This window comes from Arachis ipaensis, chromosome B9, assembly GCF_059453495.1.
Source record: "Arachis ipaensis isolate K30076 ecotype BB chromosome B9, ASM5945349v1, whole genome shotgun sequence".
Classification (NCBI taxonomy): domain Eukaryota; kingdom Viridiplantae; phylum Streptophyta; class Magnoliopsida; order Fabales; family Fabaceae; genus Arachis; species Arachis ipaensis.
This window is the reverse complement of record NC_142444.1, coordinates 140,677,467-140,700,835: the sequence shown is the minus strand read 5'-3', so window position 1 is coordinate 140,700,835 and position 23,369 is coordinate 140,677,467. Positions and strand designations below refer to the sequence as shown.

The following is a 23,369-nucleotide window of genomic DNA, read 5'->3' as shown; positions in this document are numbered from 1 at the left end:
CGCCAATGCTTTCCACTTTAATATCACCTGAAGCAGAGTCTAACATGAAGATCTAGCAGTGCTTTGAATCATGTTCAAGGTGAGCACAATAGGTGCAAAAGATCTCAATACGCTCATATCTCAATTCAGTTTCCACCATTTTACCTCCTAGAGTAGTCATTCGAATCAAGTCCTACGTTCATATAATCCAATTTTCAGTACTTTACCTCCTAGAGCAACCATTCAATCCTTCACCCTTTTATCACCATTGATAAAAACTAGATTTAAGAATTCTAGATTCCTTTTTTTTGACAGAGAAAGGCCAATATTAATAATCTTACCAATTTTCTCACCCAATTTACAACCAACTTCACTCTTGAATTTTTCTAAAAACTCCCAGAATTAAATCCAAATTGAAAAAGAACTAATTTTTTCGTAGTCTTAAAAGTCGGGATCTATCAACTTCTGAACATGTAAAATATAATCCTTCAATAGCCACGAAGATCTCTTCTCAATTTTGAGTACACCTAACTCGTTTTGAAAAAAGAATTAGAATTGGCTTGATCCTAATTGCACTCGTCTAAATTCATCTGACCTCCCCCAAATAGCTTTTAATGCATTTTCAATGGTTCCTATTGAAAATACCTTATCGGAAAACACACGATCAAATAGACTTTTAGTACATGTGTACAGTTTCTTAGAGAAATTTTTCTCTGTCACAAAACTAATTCCTCCTCTTCTTTCATGCTCTTTGGGTTCAAATGTGGATTTTCTCCCCTTTTTTAGTTTATGATACGAATGAGGGTGTGATGATGATAGGGTTAGAGAAAAATAAGAAGAATAGAAAGAGTGAAAGAAGGAAAGAAAGTTGTAAAAAATAGATTCGAATAAAAAAAAGAATTTGAAAAAATAAAAAAAGAATTAGAGAATTAAAATTGGAAAGAAAAAAAGAAAGTAAAAGAAAAATCTTTTGAGACATAACAAAATCTTAATAGAATAATTTGAAAATCAATCATAATCCTATTTTTAAACTGTACTCTATATTAATTAATTATAATTAATTAATAATTATTTAAATTTTATTTTTTAAAATATAAAATTAATGATTGTTAATTGCAGTTATTTAAAGTTGACTAATTATGAATTATTTATCTATACTTTTTCAATCACATTAGGTTACTTTTTTTTTACGTTAATAACTTTTGCTAAACAATGACTCCCAAATAGTTGATGGTAAGGAGAAGTGATCGATGTTAAATCGATTGAATCTTAAGAAGTAACATAAGTTATATTTTTTTTGGTATTTAAACGGGGCTAAAACCCAGAATTACAAGACACTAATCAACCGGGGTAAGGAAGCCCCTCTACAATTATCAAACAAAATTTGTCTCAAAGATACTGGTGGCACATCAACAAAATTGAAACCTGGATTACACTTTAATCCTTCTCTAGCTAAAAAATCAGCAGCTCTATTTCCTTCTCTATAAGTATGACTTACTCTAACTTGCTAGTTCTTTTTCAGCCACTTAGAGATAATTCTGATCAAATTACTAGGATAGTTTTCTGCATTTTCTTTAGTAATGACATCCATAAGCACTTTTGAGTCCAGATCCACAATAAGCCTCCTGATTCCCAACTCCCAGGCTGTTTTCAGCCCGTGTAACAAGCCCCAAATCTCTGCTTGGAAAGCTGAACAGATTCTCAAGTTTGAATAGTATCCAGCAACCCAATGCCCCATCTCATCCCTTAAGAGTCCTCCATATGATGCTGTCCCTGGGTTTCCGCACGAAGCACCATCAGAATTCAATTTGATCCAGTTGGTAGGTGGACATGACCATGAGATCTGTCTTTCTACTTTTTCTCTATACTCTCCAGTATACAGCTTGTAAGGAGCATTCCTGATCGAAATTGCTTGATTGCAAATGAAAGAGCACGGATCATTAGACCTGGTAAAACCCGGCATAAAAATCTCCTTATTTCTCCAGCGCCATAACCACCAGCAGGTAACTACAAATTGTGTTATCCAATCTATTTGGTTTGAACGGCCCAACTCAGTGGAAAGGTTCCATCTGAGCCACGCTTCGAAGGGAGCTCTAAAGAAATCTTGAAGGAAGGTTGGGTGAATGAATTGGGTCAAAATTCTAGATGCTGCTGGGCAGTCTCTTAACAGGTGCTCTTGGGTCTCTTGGACTCCTTGGCATCTGTGGCAGAAAGGGGGTGCTCCAAAAAGTTTTGATCTTCTTTTTGCAGTCATGAGTTTTTTGTGTGTGGTCACCCACAAGAAACACCGCATTCTTTGGGGTCCTCTCCACTTCCATATCACATTCCACACTTGATCTTGTGGTTTTCCATGCCCTGCTAAAAGTTTATAAGCACTCGCAATAGAAAAATCTCCATTTTGAGTTGCATTCCACCATATTCGATCTCTGTCCGCTTCTTGAAGAGGAGGATGGATAGCTCTTATTTTGTTAATGATGACATCCGGGAGATAATTCTTTAGAAGGGGGTAGTTTCAATCATTGTTTTGTTCCACAGCTTCAATAATTGTCATGTTCCTTATCTCCGCAGGGATCTGATTACTGGTTAGGTGCTCACGAAGAGGTTCATTTTCTACCCAAGAATCATCCCAAAGACGAGTCGATTTACCATTACCAATTGAAAATCTTGTATTCTTGTCAAAGATCGTCTTCATCTTTTTAAGATTTTTCCAGAATTGAGAATCTGAGCCTTTGACTTTCATCTCACCAGGAAATTGTCTCCCTTTATCATATTTATTCAGTAGTACTCTTGCCCAGAGAGTATCATTATCCACCACTAATCTCCAGAAAGCTTTGAGCATGAAGGCTTCATTCATCAAGGAAAGAGATTTGAATCCCAAGCCTCCAAGAATTTTGGATTTGCATAAAATATGCCATCCCACATTGTGAAATTTTCTTTCTCCTGCATTTTCTGCCCAGATGAACTTTCTTTGCAATCTTTCAATTTCTTGACAATTTCCTTTAGGGATAATGGAATGCATCATATCATAGTTCAGAGAGGGAGTTAACACAGATTGAGCCAGAGTAACTCTACCAGCGAAAGACAAGCATCCTACTTTCCACCCACTGAGTTTATTCTTGACCCGCTGTAACACCCTACCACACAAAGCTTTACGCTTAAGTCGTAAAACAGAGGTGATGTGATATTACGACCTCTAAAATAAAATAAGTACATATAATAGCAAAAGAGTTATAATATGCTAGGAGCCTTGAAGGATAGGGGAAATAAAAATCGCGAGATAAAAGCGCAATGCTCAAGGAACGAGTTAACTTGCATGCTAAGAAAACTGTAACTGTCAAACATAAGGTAACAGAAGTAGGAATAGAGTGCCAAAGATACAAAATAACAAGCTCCTAACTCAGCCTGCGAAGTCAAGACTGGCCGGAGAATATTTACACATATATACATACATATCCAAAACCCAAAAGTACATACACACAATCCTGCCTCTCCATAAACCTCTAAGAGGATCAAAAAGGACAAGTTAAGCGGAGAGAAAGCTAAGTACATATATATACATCACTGTACAATAAAACTATACAACAACACTATCCAGTAACCCCTCCGCTTTAAGAGTCCAGACGCCTAACGAGATGGCTCCCGACCTGCATCTGAAAAACAACAACATAGTATGGAATGAGAACCGGAGGTTCTCAGTATGGTAAAGGTGCCACACACATAATATATAAGGTCCTGGGAATGCCAGAGGCAATCCTAGAACGCCGACACTCAGATTGTAGAGCTTAAAGTATTAAACAGAAGCCATAAAAGACGGTTTCCTAAAAATATTTAATCCTAACTTAACTTAACCTTAAATCTAAGTCCTATACTGCCATTCCTCCATACCTCCAATTCCATCATGCATTTTCACAGACAAATAAACAGGTAAAGGCAAACACAAGAAAGTTACAACTACTGCAGGTAACAAATACACATTTAGCATGGCAAATACAGATAGGCACACCCAATTAGAGCACAAGCAAGTAATTCAAGTAATATGCATATGATGCATGCCTGTCCTATGGCTCATGAGGCTCATCTGTCGGTTATCCAGCCAACCCGACAAGTCTGAATTGTCCTTAGACTGTCCCCCGACGTGCATCCCCAAGAGTCTATGCATAGATTTTTCTCAAATAATCAATATTGCTCAATGGGGGTAACATTCCCGGGAATTTATATAGTGCCCGGTCACACTTACGTCGTAGGGTCAACAGAGTATCGAGTTTTCAACCTGGTACACGTGGTGGCAAGCCACGGCACTTAATCCAGGGAATCTCGTATCTCAGATTATTCAAATTCATAAGCCATATAAATAATTCAATTATAATTCCTCAACATCCACATCATTCTCAATTGCATCTCATTCATCATCATACATTAAACATATTCAATCCTTATCCTTCATTATCACACCTCCCATTCCGTCCATCAATAGTTTCAATTCAAAACATAATTCATTCTTTTCTAAGAATCAAACTTCAAACTTAAAACATACTCACTTTCTTAATAACTCAAAATCAAACCATATAACATTTAAATCTAAATTTCTTTTAAATAATCATCTAAACAAAATCTCTAATTTTTATAAAATTTCGGCAGCACCTCCTCTAAAACTCGGACTTTGCCACCCTTTTCGGGTCTAAACCTGCTTTCTTTTCAATTCAACATACCCTTCCTCATCATCATAACAGTCACCACAATAAATCTACCTCAGATAAACAATTATACTCATACAATATTCAAATCTAACAACCCAAAATTCAACTAAGAATCATAGTTCATAAATCCTAGGCTTTTAACACAAAATACCTCATTATCACAACAACCTCCACAATAGTTATACCTCAAATCAATAATTCACCAAATCATTAGTTAATCAACAAGCACCAAACTAACCATATTCATCAACAATAACATTCAAAATCCAAAATTAATAATTAATTATCCAATAAACTTCAACCAATTATATTCATCGACAAATTACTAAATATTAAATATACACCTGCATTCCAACTTATCCTATGGTCATCTAGCCTAAGTTTTCACAGAACATTATATATTAAATGCAAGAAACCTAAACCATACCTTGGCCGATTTCCACGTAACGACCAAAGCTATTTATTCAAAACCAAAGCAGCCCCTCAAAACTCAACTAATCTGCTTCCTCCAAGTTCCAGTATTCACAATTTCAAGCTCCAATTATTTATTTTCAACCTAATACACATTCATAACACATATATACCCAATTTAATACTCAAAGCTCAAATTCAATGAAAATAAAATAGAATTATCGTATCCTCACCTTACCCAAGCTTCACATAAGCAAGAGTGAACGTTTCTCTCAAGCTAATTGGATCCTAAAACATCAGAAATCAAAGAAATTCAATATTCCCACTTAAAATTCGAAAATTGGGGGAAGATGAAGCTGAGAGTGATTAAACAAGTTACCTATGAAATTGTTCCGGTAGAAATGTAGAGCTCGACGCGGTGAACGCGTGGCCGCAAACGGTGCGGCGATTGGAGCTCGGACGGAGAAGTTACGGCGTACGGAAGTTAACGTGAGGGTTTAACGTTCTTCCTTTTCTCTCCTCTGTTGCTCTCTGATGCTGCCGAAATAAGGAGAAGAAGAACGTGGCTTTTACTTAAAGGGCTGGTCCGGTTGGGCCCACGGCCCGGTTTGGGTCCGGTTCAACCGGTTCGGCCCGTTCGGTCCAATCTTGGACCGTTTTCTTCGAAATTGGTGTCAAAATTCTCGTTTCGATGAGCTCTACCCTAATTTGATATAATATTCATGTTTCTAATCCTCCTTATAAAAAAATAATTTATTAACTAATTATCTACTAATTTAACCGGGGTTTACATCCTACCCACCTAATAAAGAATTTTGCCCTCAAAATTCAAATATAGTTACCTGAAAAGAGATGTGGATAGTCCTTTCGCATATCTGATTCGAGTTCCCAGGTATGTTCCTCGATACCAGCTCGTCTCCAAGCTACTTTTACCAATGATACTTCCCTTCCTCGTAATCGTTTAACACTGGTGTCATCAATCCTCACCGGAATTACTGGGAGTGTTAGATCTTCTCTCACTTGGATTGGTTCTGGTTCTAGAACATGACTTGCATCAGGAGTATACTTCCGAAGCTGTGATACATGAAATACATTGTGCAAATTCGAAAGGTATGGCGGTAAGGCAATTCTATAAGCCACTGGCCCAATTCTTTTCAGAATCTCAAACGGTCCAATATAACGGGGATTCAGTTTCTTGGTCTTAATAGCTCTTCCCACTCCAGTGGTTGGTGTAACTTTCAAAAAGACATGTTCTCCTTCTTCGAATTCCAAAGGCTTTCGCCTCTGATCAGCATAACTTTTCTGGCGGCTCTGGGCTATAAGCATTCGATTACGAATCTTCTTTATCTGCTCAGTCGTTTCAGCTATCATTTCAGGCCCTAATAAACTCCTTTCTCCAGTTTCATACCAACACAACGGAGACTGACATTTTCTGCCATACAGAGCTTCATATGGAGCCATTCCGATGCTCGCATGGTAGCTATTATTATAAGCAAACTCTATTAATGGCATATACCGATCCCAGCTTGCTGGCTGGTCCAAAACACAAGCCCTTAGCATATCCTCCAAAGTCTGAATAGTTCTCTCTGACTGACCATCTGTCTGAGGGTGATACGCAGTACTCAAGCTTAACTGAGTCCCAAATGCACGCTGAAAAGCTCCCCAGAACCTTGATGTAAAACGGGGATCTCTATCAGATATAATAGTAGAGGGCACACCATGTAATCTGACAATCTCTTTGATATACATTCGAGCCAATTCCTCCATTGTGCAACTTATTCGGATAGGAAGAAAGTGAGCTGATTTTGTTAGTCGATCAACAACCACCCAAATAGCGTCACAACCAGATCGGGTTCTAGGCAAACCTATCACAAAATCCATTGCAATACTCTCCCATTTCCATTGTGGAATCTCCAAAGGCTGAAGGGTTCCTGATGGTCTCTGATGCTCAATCTTAACCTTCTGACATGTTAGACATTTAGATACATGCAATGCCACATCATTCTTCATACCTGGCCACCAGAACATCGCTTTCAGATCCTGATACATTTTAGTGCTCCCTGGGTGAATTGAAAACCCGCTCTTATGAGCTTCCTTTAAGATACTTTGTCGTAGGTCTCCAACATCAGGCACAATAATCCGGTTCTTGAACCTCCATAAACCATCCTGACCTTCTGACAGTCTCCATTGTTTTCCCTGTTCAACTGCTGGTAATACCTTACGTAATGCTTCACTGTTTCGATGAGCCTTCAGAAGTTCGGATTTAAAATCACTTGAAATCTGCAACTGACTCAAACATAGGATTCCAGATTCTTCTCTAACTCCCAAATTCAAACCTTGGAATGCCTTCAGTAATTCTTCTTCCCGTAACATCATCCAAGCTGCATATAAAGACTTCCGACTCAAAGCATCCGCTACAACATTCGCTTTTCCTGGATGATAATTCAATTCAAAATCATAATCTTTCAGAAGTTCCATCCATCTCCTCTGACGCATATTCAATTCTTTCTGCTCAAAAAGATACTTCAAACTCTTATGGTCTGAGAAAACATGAAACTTAACGCCATAGAGGTAGTGCCTCCAAATCTTTAAAGCAAACACAACAGCAGCAAGTTCTAAATCATGTGTCGGGTAGTTCATCTCATGCGGCCTTAACTGCCGTGAGGCGTATGCTACAACATTCTGGTGCTGCATCAAAACACACCCCAACCCTTTCAGAGATGCATCACAATACACTTCAAACGATTCACTTGGTTCAGGTAATACCAATACAGGTGCAGTAGTCAACTTGTGCTTCAATGCCTGAAAACTCTCTTCACATTCCGGAGTCCAGATAAAAGGCGTATCCTTCCTAGTCAATTTAGTTAAAGGTAAGGCGAGTTGTGAAAATCCTTTAATGAATCTGCGATAATACCCCGCCAAACCTAGGAAACTCCTGATTTCTGTCATTGAAGTTGGTCGCTCCCAATTCATCACTGCTTCCACCTTAGCAGGATCCACAGCTATCCCCTGCTTACTCACCACGTGGCCGAGAAACTTCACTTCACTCTTCCAGAACTCACATTTAGATAACTTAGCATATAACTTCCTGTTTCTCAGAATTTGCAGCACAGTTCGCAAATGATCAGCATGTTCCTCTTCAGTCTTAGAATAAACAAGAATGTCATCAATGAAGACAATAACAAACTTGTCCAGATACGGTCGAAAAATCCTGTTCATATAATCCATAAATACTGCCGGGGCATTAGTTAACCCGAAAGACATCACTGTATACTCATAATGACCATAACGGGTTCTGAAAGCAGTTTTCGGAATATCCTCATCTCTAACCCTTATCTGATGATATCCGGATCGCAGGTCAATCTTAGAAAACACACCGGCACCCTGTAACTGATCCATTAGATCATCGATTCTAGGCAACGGATATTTATTCTTCACAGTGATCTTATTCAATTGCCGATAATCGATACACAGCCGCATACTCCCATCCTTCTTCTTTACCAGTAACACTGGCGCTCCCCACGGAGAAACACTTGGTCGGATAAAATGCTTACCCAACAGATCTTCCAGCTGAGCTTTCAGTTCAGCCATTTCTAAAGGCGACATCCTATAAGGAGTAATTGAAATTGGACCGGATCCAGGTACCAACTCAATTGCAAATTCAACCTCTCGGTTAGGTGGGAATTCATTAATATCATCCGGAAACACATCTGGAAATTCACATACAACCGGAATTTGCTCTAAACTTTGATCATCACCTGATACTCCCGCAGTTAATAACATAATACCCTGACATTCAGTTCCAGAACAGTTTACTATCATAGAGTTCAAATAGTAACTATTCACCACAACCGGTGCTTCTGACCCTTCTGGCATAAACTGTACTGACTTCTCAGAACAATCAAGCAAAACATGATTCTTGGATAACCAATCCAATCCCAAAATGAGATCAAGACCAGTCATAGGCAAACAAATCAAATCATGCACAAATTCACGCTGTTGCACTCGAAAAGGAACTTGTGGACATTCTATCCTAGTCACCATAGCTTCATGAGTAGCATTATATACTTTCAAATCATAACCTAAGACCACCATTCTCAATCTTAATTCATGGGCCTTTTCAAATGCAATAAATGAATGACTTGCTCCTGAATCAAATAAAGCATTTAAGATTTTACCAGCCATTTCACAATTACCTCTAATAAGTGTCTCAGATCCCTCAGCACCAATGGTAGAAGTAGTGTATACTCTCCCCGGCTGCTGCACCCTACCAGTCTCATACTTCTTCTTCTCAGGGCAATTACTGGCTATATGCCCGGGCTGTCCACAGGAATAGCACACTCCAAGTCCTAATCTACACGGAACTCCAGGATGATATTTTCCACACTTCTGACAATTCAGATCCTGCTGTGGCTGCTTCCCAAACCTTTTTCCTTGACTAGCATTGGTATTCGGCCTTTTGTAATTACCTTGACCCTGAGTCTGCTGCGAAACAAAACCTCCACGTTTGAAATTCCTACCTCTCGGAGCAAAGTTCCTCCCTGAAGGCCTCTGAAAAGGCATCCTCAAACTCCCTTTCTCTGCTGCCGCCTTCCTCACACAATCCTCAGCCACCCTACTCTTATTCACCAATTCAGAAAATACCCTGATCTCCATTGGGGCAACGAAGCTCAGAATATCGCTCCGAAGACCTCCCTCATATTTAATACACTTCCATTCAGCAAAATCTTCTGGTGCCCCTTGACAGATACGAGAAAAGCGACATAACTCCTCAAACTTACTAGTATACTCAGCAACAGTCATCTGTCCCTGTTTTAACTGCATTAATTCAAGTTCCTTGGCATTTCTGGCTGAATTAGGAAAATATTTCTTATAGAACTCTGTCCGAAAAACCTCCCAAGGAATCGCAGCACCATCAGGCTGCAGGATACGTCGTGTTCCCTGCCACCAGTACTGAGCTTCACCTTGCAACTGATAAGTTCCAAATTCAACCCATTGCTCTTCAGGAACCTGTTGTGCCTGTAATGCCCTTTCCATAGCCTGAATCCAATTATCTGCATCAGTGGGATTTGAGGTTCCCCTAAAAGTCGGAGGGCGAACTTTCAGAAATGTAGCAAGTGTCATAGGACCGTCCTCATCATTATTGTTCCCATGATTACCCTGATTTATCTGATTACCCAGTGCCTCGGCTGTTGCCTGCATAGCTGCAGCCATATTTCCCAGGGCAGCCATAAAATCTACTGGATCAGTCCCTGTGGGTACAGGAGTAACGGTGCCTGTCCTACCTCTACCTCGCCCGCGACCGCGTCCGCGAGTCGACATCTGGTCCCTATACACACCAAACAAGTGATATTAAGTTGATCAGTCTCAATATCGCAGGTCTAATGCTTTAAGTTCCAAATGCATGCTCACAAACGTTTATGCCATATATATCAATCAGATATCCTAATAGCACATAAACACATATACAGAGAATGCACAGAAGCACAATCAGTCCGTCTTTCAGGCTCTATAGGAACGAACTGCTCTGATACCATAATGTAACACCCTACCACACAAAGCTTTACGCTTAAGTCGTAAAACAGAGGTGATGTGATATTACGACCTCTAAAATAAAATAAGTACATATAATAGCAAAAGAGTTATAATATGCTAGGAGCCTTGAAGGATAGGGGAAATAAAAATCGCGAGATAAAAGCGCAATGCTCAAGGAACGAGTTAACTTGCATGCTAAGAAAACTGTAACTGTCAAACATAAGGTAACAGAAGTAGGAATAGAGTGCCAAAGATACAAAATAACAAGCTCCTAACTCAGCCTGCGAAGTCAAGACTGGCCGGAGAATATTTACACATATATACATACATATCCAAAACCCAAAAGTACATACACACAATCCTGCCTCTCCATAAACCTCTAAGAGGATCAAAAAGGACAAGTTAAGCGGAGAGAAAGCTAAGTACATATATATACATCACTGTACAACAAAACTATACAACAACACTATCCAGTAACCCCTCCGCTTTAAGAGTCCAGACGCCTAACGAGATGGCTCCCGACCTGCATCTGAAAAACAACAACATAGTATGGAATGAGAACCGGAGGTTCTCAGTATGGTAAAGGTGCCACACACATAATATATAAGGTCCTGGGAATGCCAGAGGCAATCCTAGAACGCCGACACTCAGATTGTAGAGCTTAAAGTATTAAACAGAAGCCATAAAAGACGGTTTCCTAAAAATATTTAATCCTAACTTAACTTAACCTTAAATCTAAGTCCTATACTGCCATTCCTCCATACCTCCAATTCCATCATGCATTTTCACAGACAAATAAACAGGTAAAGACAAACACAAGAAAGTTACAACTACTGCAGGTAACAAATACACATTTAGCATGGCAAATACAGATAGGCACACCCAATTAGAGCACAAGCAAGTAATTCAAGTAATATGCATATGATGCATGCCTGTCCTATGGCTCATGAGGCTCATCTGTCGGTTATCCAGCCAACCCGACAAGTCTGAATTGTCCTTAGACTGTCCCCCGACGTGCATCCCCAAGAGTCTATGCATAGATTTTTCTCAAATAATCAATATTGCTCAATGGGGGTAACATTCCCGGGAATTTATATAGTGCCCGGTCACACTTACGTCGTAGGGTCAACAGAGTATCGAGTTTTCAACCTGGTACACGTGGTGGCAAGCCACGGCACTTAATCCAGGGAATCTCGTATCTCAGATTATTCAAATTCATAAGCCATATAAATAATTCAATTATAATTCCTCAACATCCACATCATTCTCAATTGCATCTCATTCATCATCATACATTAAACATATTCAATCCTTATCCTTCATTATCACACCTCCCATTCCGTCCATCAATAGTTTCAATTCAAAACATAATTCATTCTTTTCTAAGAATCAAACTTCAAACTTAAAACATACTCACTTTCTTAATAACTCAAAATCAAACCATATAACATTTAAATCTAAATTTCTTTTAAATAATCATCTAAACAAAATCTCTAATTTTTATAAAATTTCGGCAGCACCTCCTCTAAAACTCGGACTTTGCCACCCTTTTCGGGTCTAAACCTGCTTTCTTTTCAATTCAACATACCCTTCCTCATCATCATAACAGTCACCACAATAAATCTACCTCAGATAAACAATTATACTCATACAATATTCAAATCTAACAACCCAAAATTCAACTAAGAATCATAGTTCATAAATCCTAGGCTTTTAACACAAAATACCTCATTATCACAACAACCTCCACAATAGTTATACCTCAAATCAATAATTCACCAAATCATTAGTTAATCAACAAGCACCAAACTAACCATATTCATCAACAATAACATTCAAAATCCAAAATTAATAATTAATTATCCAATAAACTTCAACCAATTATATTCATCGACAAATTACTAAATATTAAATATACACCTGCATTCCAACTTATCCTATGGTCATCTAGCCTAAGTTTTCACAGAACATTATATATTAAATGCAAGAAACCTAAACCATACCTTGGCCGATTTCCACGTAACGACCAAAGCTATTTATTCAAAACCAAAGCAGCCCCTCAAAACTCAACTAATCTGCTTCCTCCAAGTTCCAGTATTCACAATTTCAAGCTCCAATTATTTATTTTCAACCTAATACACATTCATAACACATATATACCCAATTTAATACTCAAAGCTCAAATTCAATGAAAATAAAATAGAATTATCGTATCCTCACCTTACCCAAGCTTCACATAAGCAAGAGTGAACGTTTCTCTCAAGCTAATTGGATCCTAAAACATCAGAAATCAAAGAAATTCAATATTCCCACTTAAAATTCGAAAATTGGGGGAAGATGAAGCTGAGAGTGATTAAACAAGTTACCTATGAAATTGTTCCGGTAGAAATGTAGAGCTCGACGCGGTGAACGCGTGGCCGCAAACGGTGCGGCGATTGGAGCTCGGACGGAGAAGTTACGGCGTACGGAAGTTAACGTGAGGGTTTAACGTTCTTCCTTTTCTCTCCTCTGTTGCTCTCTGATGCTGCCGAAATAAGGAGAAGAAGAACGTGGCTTTTACTTAAAGGGCTGGTCCGGTTGGGCCCACGGCCCGGTTTGGGTCCGGTTCAACCGGTTCGGCCCGTTCGGTCCAATCTTGGACCGTTTTCTTCGAAATTGGTGTCAAAATTCTCGTTTCGATGAGCTCTACCCTAATTTGATATAATATTCATGTTTCTAATCCTCCTTATAAAAAAATAATTTATTAACTAATTATCTACTAATTTAACCGGGGTTTACACCCGCTCCATTGCACCCTTGAAATCTCTTTTTTGCGTTCTTCCATTGGTAATCATAGCACCCAGGCATTTTCCCAGCTCGATAGTTTCCTTGAACTTGCATCTGTTAGTGATAATATCCTTCAGGCTTTGTTCCACATTTTTGGAAAAGGATATGGTTGATTTTGCTTGATTTATCTTTAATCCCGACATAGTGCAAAAAAGCTCAAGGACTCTCCCAATATTATCTATTTGTTGAGTGAAAGCCTCAGCAAAAAGCAACAGGTCATCTGCGAAGAGAAGGTGAGAAATTGATGGCCCTTCCCGACCTACTCTCATAGGCATCTGGTGCACGAAATTGTGATTACACTTTGATTATGTGAAATTCATGGCTCTTTCTTTCCCTGGCAATGGCTCCAAGAACATGGTGCCAATACCATGGTTCACAACTTCGATACAACTAACCAGCAAGTGCACTGGGTCGTCCAAGTAATACCTTACGTGAGTAAGGGTCGAATCCCACGGAGATTGTCGGTATGAAGCAAGCTATGGTCACCTTGTAAATCTCAGTCAGGCAGATATAAAATAGTATGGAGTTTTCGAAATTAATTAATAAAAGTAAAGATAGAAATACTTATGTAAATCATTGGTGAGAATTTTAGATAAGCAAATGGAGATGCTTTCGTTCCTCTGAACCTCTGCTTTCCTGCTATCTTCATCCAATCAGTCTTACTCCTTTCCATGGCTGGCTTTATGCAAGGGCATTACCGTTGTCAGTGGCTACATCCCCTCCTCTCAGTGAAAAATATGCTCACATGCTCTGTCACAGCACGGCTAATCATCTGTCGGTTCTCGATCATGCTGGAATAGGATTCACCCTCCTTTTGTGTCTGTCACTAACGCCCAGCACTCGCGAGTTTGAAGCTCGTCACAGTCATTCAGTCATTGAATCCTACTCGGAATACCACAGACAAGGTTTAGACTTTCCGGATTCTCTTGAATGCCGCCATCATTCTAGCTTATGCCACGAAGATTCCGGTTAAGAGATCTAAGAGATATTCATTCTAGCTTATTTCATGTAGAACGGAAGTGTTTGTCAGGCACGTGTTCATAGGGGAGAATGGTGATGAGCGTCACACATAATCATCACCTTCATCACGTTCTTGGGTGCGAATGGATATCTTAGAAGCGAAATAAGATGAATTGAATAGAAAACAGAAGTACTTTGCATTAATCTTTGAGGAACAGCAGAGCTCCACACCTTAATCTATGGAGTGTAGAAACTCTACCGTTGAAAATACATAAGTGAAAGGTCCAGGTATGACCGAGAGGGCCAGCCCCCAAACGTTATCTAAGATAGCATACAACTGATCAAAGATGCCTAATACAATAGTAAAAGGTCCTATTTATTATAAACTAGCTACTAGGGTTTACATGAGTAAGTAATTGATGCATAAATCCACTTCCGGGACCCACTTGGTGTGTGTTTGGGCTGAGCTTGAGTGTTGCACGTGTAGAGGTCTTTCTTGGAGTTGAACGCGAGCTTTTGTGCCAGTTTGGGCGTTCAACTCTGGTTTTGGCTCCTTTTCTGGCGCTGGACGCCAGATTTGGGTAGAAAGCTGGCGTTGAATGCCAGTTTACGTCATCTATTCTTGGCCAAAGTATGGACTATTATATATTTCTGGAAAGCCCTGGATGTCTAATTTCCAACGCAATTGGAAGCGCGCCATTTCGAGTTCTGTAGCTCCAGAAAATTCATTTTGAGTGCAGGGAGGTCAGAATCCAACAGCATCAGCAGTCCTTCTTCAACCTCTGAATCTGATTTTTGCTCAAGTCCCTCAATTTCAGCCAGAAAATACCTGAAATCACAGAAAAACACACAAACTCATAGTAAAGTCCAGAAATGTGAATTTAACATAAAAACTAATGAAAACATCCCTAAAAGTAACTAGATCCTACTAAAAACATACTAAAAACAATGCCAAAAAGCGTATAAATTATCCGCTCATCACAACACCAAACTTAAATTGTTGCTTGTCCCCAAGCAACTGAAAATCAAGTAGGATAAAAAGAAGAGAATACACTATAAATTCCAAACTATCAATGAAACAGAGCTTCAATCATATGAGCGGGACTTATAGCTTTTTGCCTCTTGAATAGTTTTGGCATCTCACTTTATCCATTGAGGTTCAGAATGATTGGCATCTATAGGAACTTCAGATTTCGAATAGTGTTATTGACTCTCCTAGTTCAGTATGATGATTCTTGAACACAGCTTCTTTATGAGTCTTGGCCGTGGCCCTAAGCACTTTGTTTTCCAGTATTACCACCGGATACATAAATGCCACAGACACATAATTGGGTGAACCTTTTCAGATTGTGACTCAGCTTTGCTAAAGTCCCCAATTAGAGGTGTCCAGGGTTCTTAAGCACACTCTTTGTTTTTGTTTTGGACCTTGACTTTAACCGCTCAGTCTCAAGTTTTCACTTGACACCTACACGCCACAAGCACATGGTTAGGGACAGCTTGGTTTAGCCGCTTTGACCAGGATTTTATTCCTTTAGGTCCTCCTATCCACTGATGCTCAAAGCCTTGGGATCCTTTTTATTTCCCTTGCCTTTTGGTTTTAAGGGTTATTGGCTTTTTCTGCTTGCTTTTTCTTTTTTCTTTCTAATTTTTTTTCGCATATTTTTTTTCTTTTTTTTTTCTGCAAGCTTTGTTCTTTGCTGCTTTTTCTTGCTTCAAGAATCATTTTTATGATTTTTCAGATTATCAAATAACATGTCTCCTAGTCATCATTCTTTCAAGAGCCAACATATTTAACATTCTTAAACAACAACTTCAAAAGACATATGCACTGTTCAAGCATACATTCAGAAAGCAAGAAGCATTGTCACCACATCAATATAATTAAGCTAAGTTCAAGGATAAATTCAAAACTCATGTACTTCTTGTTCTTTTGAATTAAAACAGTTTTTATTTTAAGAGAGGTGATGGATTCATAGGACATTCATAACTTTAAGACAAAGTTACTAACTACTAATGATCATGTAATGAAGACACAAACATGGACAAACACATAACATAGAAAATGAAAAACAGAAGAAATAAGAACAAGGAATGAATCCACCTTAGTGATGGTGGCGTTTCCTTCTTGAGGAACCAATGATGTCCTTGAGCTCTTCTATGTCTCTTCCTTGTCTTTGTTGCTCCTCCCTCATTGCTTTTTGATCTTCTCTTATTTCATGAAGCATGATGGAGTGCTCTTGATGTTCCACCCTTAGTTGTCTCATATTGGAACTCAATTCTCCTAGGGAGGTGTTGATTTGCTTCCAATAGTTTTGTGGAGGAAAGTGCATTTGAGGCATCTCCGGGATCTCATGGTGATGAGCTTCATACGCCTCTTGAGCTCCATGAATGGGCTCTCTTGCTTGCTCCATCTTTTCTTAGTGATGGGCTTGTCCTCTTTAATGAGGATATCTCCTTCTATGAAAGCTCCAGCTGAGTAACATAGATGGCAATTGAGGTGAGGGAAGGCTAACCTTGCCATGGTGGAGGACTTGTCAGCCACCTTGTAGAGTTCTTGAGGTATAATCTCATGAACTTCCACCTCTTCTCCAATCATGATGCTATGGATCATGATGGCCCGGTCTATAGTAACTTCAGACCGGTTGCTAGTGGGAATGATTGAGCATTGAATGAACTCCAACCACCCTCTAGCTACAGGCTTGAGGTCCAATCTTCTTAGTTGAACCGGCTTGCCTTTGGAGTCAACCTTCCATTGAGCTCCTTCTACACATATGTCCATAAGGATTTGGTCCAACCTTTGATTAAAGTTGACCCTTGTAGGGGCGTTCATCTCCTTGCATCATGGGCAAGTTAAACGCCAACCTCACATTTTCCGGACTAAAATCCAAGTATTTCCCCCGAACCATTGTAACATAGTTCTTTGGATCCGGGTTCTTACTTTGATCATGGTTCTTGGTGATCCATGCATTGGCATAGAACTCTTGAACCATTAGGATGCTGACTTGTTGGATGGGATTTGTTAGAACTTCCCAACCTCTTCTTTGAATTTCATGTCGGATCTCCGGATACTCATTTCTTTTGAGTTTGAAAGGGACCTCGGGGATCACCTTCTTGGCCACAACATCATAGAAGTGGTCTTGATGGGCTTTGGAGATGAACCTTTCCATCTCCCATGACTCGGATGTGGAAGCTTTTATCTTCCCTTTCCCTCTTCTAGAGGATTCTCCGGTCTTAGATGCCATCAATGGTAATGGAAAAACAAAAAAGCTATGCTTTTACCACACCAAACTTAGAATATTGCTCGCCCTCGAGCAATAAACAAAAGAATAGAAGAAGAAGAAGAAGAAATATGGAGAGGGAGAGGGAGATGTGGTTTCGGCCAAGAGGAGTGTAGAGGGGTGTGTTGTGTGAATTTGATGAAGAATGGAGGTCTTTATATAGGGAAGGGAGGGGGGAAAGGTTTCGGCCATATGGGTGGGTTTGGGTGGGAAATTGGTTTTGAATTTTTGAAGGTAGGTGGAGTTTATGAGGTAGGTTTATGGGGAAGAGTGGATGGATGTGAGTGGTGAAGAGGTGATGGGGAAGAGAGTTTGAGGTGATTGGTGAAGGGTTTTTTGGGGAAGAGTGTTTATGGGGTTGTGTGAAAGAGAGTGGTGAGGGATGAGAAGAGTTGAGTAGAGGTAGGTGGGGATCCTGTGGGGTCCACAGATCCTGAGATGATCCTGTGGGGTCCACAGATCCTGAGGTGTCAAGGATTTACATCCCTGCACCCATTAGGCATGTAAAATGCCTTTGCACACAACTCTGGGCGTTCAGCGCCAGGTTGGTGCCCATTTTGGGCGTTCAACGCCCATTTATTGCCATTTCTGGCGTTGAACGCCAGAACCATGCTTGTTCTGGGCGTTCAGCGCCAGAACCATGTTCTGTTCTGGCGTTGAACGCCAGGCAGATGCTCCTCCAGGGTGTGATTTTTTCTTCTGCTATTTTTGATTCCGTTTTCAATTTTTATATTCATTTTGTGACTCCACATGATCATGAACCTATAAAGACATATAACTAAGAAAAATATAGTTAGATAAATAAAAATTGGGTTGCCTCCCAACAAACGCTTCTTTAATGTCAATAGCTTGACAGTGGGCTCTCATGGAGCCTCACAGATGTGCAGAGCTTTGTTGAGACTCTCCAATACCAAACTTAGAGTTTGGATATGGGAGTTCAACACCAAACTTAGAGTTTGGTTGTGGCCTCCCAACACCAAACTTAGAGTTTGACTGTGGGGGCTCTGGTTGACTCTGCTTTGAGAGAAGCTTTTTCTGCTTCCTCTCCATGGTTGCAGAGGGAGATCCTTGAGTTTTAAACACAAGGGAGTCCTTATTCCATTGAAGGACTATTTCACCTCTGTCAACATCAATCACAGCTCTTGCTGTGGCCAGGAAAGGTCTTCCTAGGATGATGGATTCATCCTCTTCCTTTCCAGTATCCAGGACTATGAAATCAGCAGGGATGTAAAGGCCTTCAACCTTTACTAACACGTCCTCTACTTGTCCATAAGCCTGTTTTCTTGAACTGTCTGCCATCTCTAATGAGATTTTAGCAGCTTGCACCCCATAGATTCCCAGTTTCTCTATTACAGAGAGGGGCATGAGGTTTATTCCTGAACCAAGGTCACACAGAGCCTTAAAGATCATGGTGCCTATGGTACATGGTATTATGAACTTTCCAGGATCCTGTCTCTTCTGAGGCAATGTTAGTTGATCCAGATCACTTAGTTCATTGATGAACAAGGGAGGTTCAACTTCCCAAGTATCAATGCCAAATAATTTGGCATTCAGCTTCATGATTGCACCAAGAAACTTGGCAGTTTGCTCTTCAGTAACATCCTCATTCTCTTCAGAAGAGGAATACTCATCAGAGCTCATGAAGGGCATAAGGAGGTTCAATGGAATCTCTATGGTCTCTAGATGAGCCTCAGAGTCCTTTGGTTCCTCAGAAGGAAGCTCCTTATTGATCACTGGACGTCCCAGGAGGTCTTCCTCCTTGGGATTCACGTCCTCCACTCCCCTTGTAGGTTCGGCCATGGTGCTTATGTCAATAGCCTTGCACTCTCCTTTTGGATTCTCTTCTGTATTGCTTGGGAGAGTACTAGGAGGGATTTCAGTGATCCTTTTACTCAGCTGGCCCACTTGTGCTTCCAGATTTCTAATGGAAGATCTGGTTTCATTCATGAAACTCACAGTGGCCTTAGATAGATCAGAGACTAGATTTGCTAAATTAGAAGCATTTTGTTCAGAGTTCTCTGTCTTTTGCTGAGTGGATGATGGAAAAGGTTTATTATTGTTAAACCTGTTTCTTCCACCATTATTAAAGCCTTGTTGAGGCTTTTGATCCTTCCATGAGAAATTGGGGTGATTTCTCCATGATGAGTTATAGGTGTTTCCATAAGGTTCACCTAAGTAATTTACCTCTACTATTGCAGGGTTCTCAGGATCATAAGCTTCTTCTGCATAAGAAGCCTCTTGAGTACTGTTGGATGCAGCTTGCATTCCATGCAGACTCTGAGAGATCATATTGACTTGCTGAGTCAATATTTTATTCTGAGCTAATATGGCATTCAGAGTATCAACTTCAAGAACTCCCTTCTTCATAGGCGTTCCATTGTTCACAGGATTCCTTTCAGAAGTGTACATGAACTGGTTATTAGCAACCATGTCAATGAGTTCTTGCGCTTCTGCAGGCGTTTTCTTTAGATGAATGGATCCACCTGTAGAGGTATCCAATGACATCTTTGATAACTCAGATAAACCATCATAGACTATATCCAGGATGGTCCATTCTGAAAGCATGTCAGAAGGACACTTTTTGGTCAACTGTTTGTATCTTTCCCAAGCTTCATAGAAGGATTCACCTTCTTTCTGTCTGAAGGTTTGAACATCAGCCCTAAGCTTGCTCAGCTTTTGAGGAGGAAAGTACTTGGCTAAGAAAGCCGTGACCAGCTTATCCTAAGAGTTCAGGCTGTCTTTGGGTTGAGAATCCAACCATAATCTAGCTCTGTCTCTTACAACAAAAGGGAAAAGCATGAGCCTGTAGACTTCAGGATCTACTCCATTAGTCTTAACAGTATCACATATCTTCAAGAATTCAGTTAAGAACTGAAAAGGATCTTCAGATGGAAGTCCATGAAACTTGCAGTTCTGCTGCATCAGAGAAACTAATTGAGGTTTCAGCTCAAAGTTGTTTGCTCCAATGGCAGGAATGGAGATGCTTCTTCCATGTAAATTGGAATTAGGTGTAGTAAAGTCACCAAGCATCTTCCTTACATTATTATTATTTTCGGCCGCCATCTCTTCTTCCTGTTCGAAAATTTCTGAAAGGTTATCTCTGGATTGTTGTATTTTAGCTTCTCTTAGTTTCTTTTTCAGATTCCTTTCAGGTTCTGGATCTGCTTCCACAAGAATGTTCTTATCCTTGCTCCTGCTCATATGACAAAGAAGAGGGCACAGAAAAATAATAATAATAATAGAGATCCTTTATACCACAGTATAGGGATCCCTGTGTGAGTAGAAGAAGAGGGGGAGACAAAGAATGTAATATAATGGAAGAAACACAACTGTGAGGAGGGTTGAGATGTGAGATGAGATGTTAGTAGATGAATAAATAAATAGAATAAGATGGGAGATGGAGAATTTTCGAAAATAATTTTTTGAAAAAGGGTTAGTGATTTTCGAAAATGGTTTTTGAAAAATGTTAGTATTTTTCGAAAATTTTTAAAATCAAAAATAAAAATAAGAATAATTAGTTAATTAAAAAGAAATTTTTGAAAAAGAGAGAAGATATTTTTGAAAATTAGAGAGAGAGAGAGTTAGTTAGGTAGTTTTGAAAAAGTTAAGAAACAAACAAAAAGTTAGTTAGTTAGTTGAAACAAATTTTGAAAAGATAAGAAGTTAGGAGGTTAGAAAAGATATTTTGAAACCAACTTTTTGAAAAAGGTAAGATAAGAAGATATTTTAGAAATTAGTTTTGAAAAAGATTTGATTTTTAAAATCTCAATTAATGACTTGATTCATAAGAAATCACAAGATATGATTCTAGAACTTAAAGTTTGAATCTTTCTTAACAAGCAAGTAACAAACTTCAAATTTTTGAATCAAAACATTAATTGATTATGTTATTTTCGAAAATTTTATATAAAAATAAGAAAAATATTTTTGAAAAATATTTTTGGAATTTTCGAAAATAACTAAGAATTTTGAAAAAGATTTGATTTTTGAAAAAGATTTTGAAAAAGATAAGATTTTCAAATTGAAAATTTTATTTGACTCATAAGAAACAACTTGATTTTAAAAATTTTTGAAAAAGTCAACTCAAATTTTCGAATTTGATGAGAGAAAAAGGGAAAGATATTTTTTGTTTTTTTTTTTTGAATTTTTATGATGAGAGAGGAAAACAGGAAAAATGATGCAATGCATGAAAGTTATGGATCAAAACAATGAATGCATGCAAGAATGCTATGAATGTCAAGATGAACACCAAGAACACTTTGAATGTCAAGATGAACATCATAGACACAATTTTGAAAAATTTTTAATGCAAAGAAAACATGCAAGACACCAAACTTAGAATTCTTTAATGCTTACGCACTAAGAATTCAAGAATGCATATGAAAAACACCATACAACACAAAACAAAAAATCATCAAGATCAAACAAGAAGACTTACCAAGAACAACTTGAAGATCATGAAGAACACTATGAATGTATGAAATTTTCGAAAAATGCAAGATGCACATGCAAATGACACCAAACTTATGACATGACTCATGACTCAAACAAGAAACACAAAAAATGTTTTTGATTTTTTATGATTTTCTAATTTTTTTGGATTTTTTTTTTCGAAAATTATATGAAAAAGAAAAAATAAGGATTCCAAAATTTTTAACATGAATTCCAGGAATCTTGCATTCTTAGTCTGAAGCTTCAGTCCAGGAATTAGACATGGCTCACTAGCCAGCCAAGCTTTCAATGAAAGCTCCGGTCCAAAACACTAGACATGGCCAATGGCCAGCCAAGCTTCAGCAGGTGAATCAGGAACAACAGCAGGTGGATTAGCAACAACTAGCTTACTCTTGATAACAAATTGCTGCCTCAGTCCAAATAAATTTAGACATGGCTTTACAGCTAGCCAGACTTCACATGCTTCATGAAACACTAGAATTCATTCTTAAAAATTTTGAATAAAATTTTTGAAAACATTTTCATATTATTTTTTTTTCGAAAACAAAGGAGAAAATTTCGAAATATTTTTGAAAATTTTTTTTTTGAAAAGAAAACAAAAAGAAAATTACCTAATCTGAGCAACAAGATGAACCGTCAGTTGTCCAAACTCGAACAATCCCCGGCAACGGCGCCAAAAACTTGGTGCACGAAATTGTGATTACACTTTGATTATGTGAAATTCATGGCTCTTTCTTTCCCTGGCAATGGCGCCAAGAACATGGTGCCAATACCATGGTTCACAACTTCGATACAACTAACCAGCAAGTGCACTGGGTCGTCCAAGTAATACCTTACGTGAGTAAGGGTCGAATCCCACGGAGATTGTCGGTATGAAGCAAGCTATGGTCACCTTGTAAATCTCAGTCAGGCAGATATAAAATAGTATGGAGTTTTCAAAATTAATTAATAAAAGTAAAGATAGAAATACTTATGTAAATCATTGGTGAGAATTTCAGATAAGCAAATGGAGATGCTTTCGTTCCTCTGAACCTCTGCTTTCCTGCTATCTTCATCCAATCAGTCTTACTCCTTTCCATGGCTGGCTTTATGCAAGGGCATCACCGTTGTTAGTGGCTACATCCCCTCCTCTCAGTGAAAAATATGCTCACATGCTCTGTCACAGCACGGCTAATCATCTGTCGGTTCTCGATCATGCTGGAATAGGATTCACCCTCCTTTTGCGTCTGTC

The 23,369-nt window shown here is 38.9% G+C and overlaps 1 protein-coding gene and 1 non-coding gene across 2 annotated transcripts; one reads left to right on the top strand and one right to left on the bottom strand.

Moving 5' to 3' along the window:
- Positions 1 to 3,603: 3,603 nt before the first annotated feature.
- LOC148546580 (uncharacterized) lies at positions 3,604 to 10,409 on the bottom strand. Its single transcript, XM_088499973.1, has 2 exons — positions 9,284 to 10,409; positions 3,604 to 3,629 (listed from the first exon to the last, which is right to left on the bottom strand). The coding sequence occupies exons 1-2, from the start codon at positions 10,407 to 10,409 to the stop codon at positions 3,604 to 3,606; spliced, it is 1,152 nt and encodes a 383-aa protein (XP_088356099.1).
- Positions 10,410 to 20,245: 9,836 nt separating this feature from the next.
- On the top strand, positions 20,246 to 20,353 carry LOC148546579 (small nucleolar RNA R71). The gene has a single exon (XR_015900836.1). It is a non-coding gene; the product is annotated as a small nucleolar RNA R71 (small nucleolar RNA).
- The last annotated feature ends 3,016 nt before the right edge of the window (positions 20,354 to 23,369 follow it).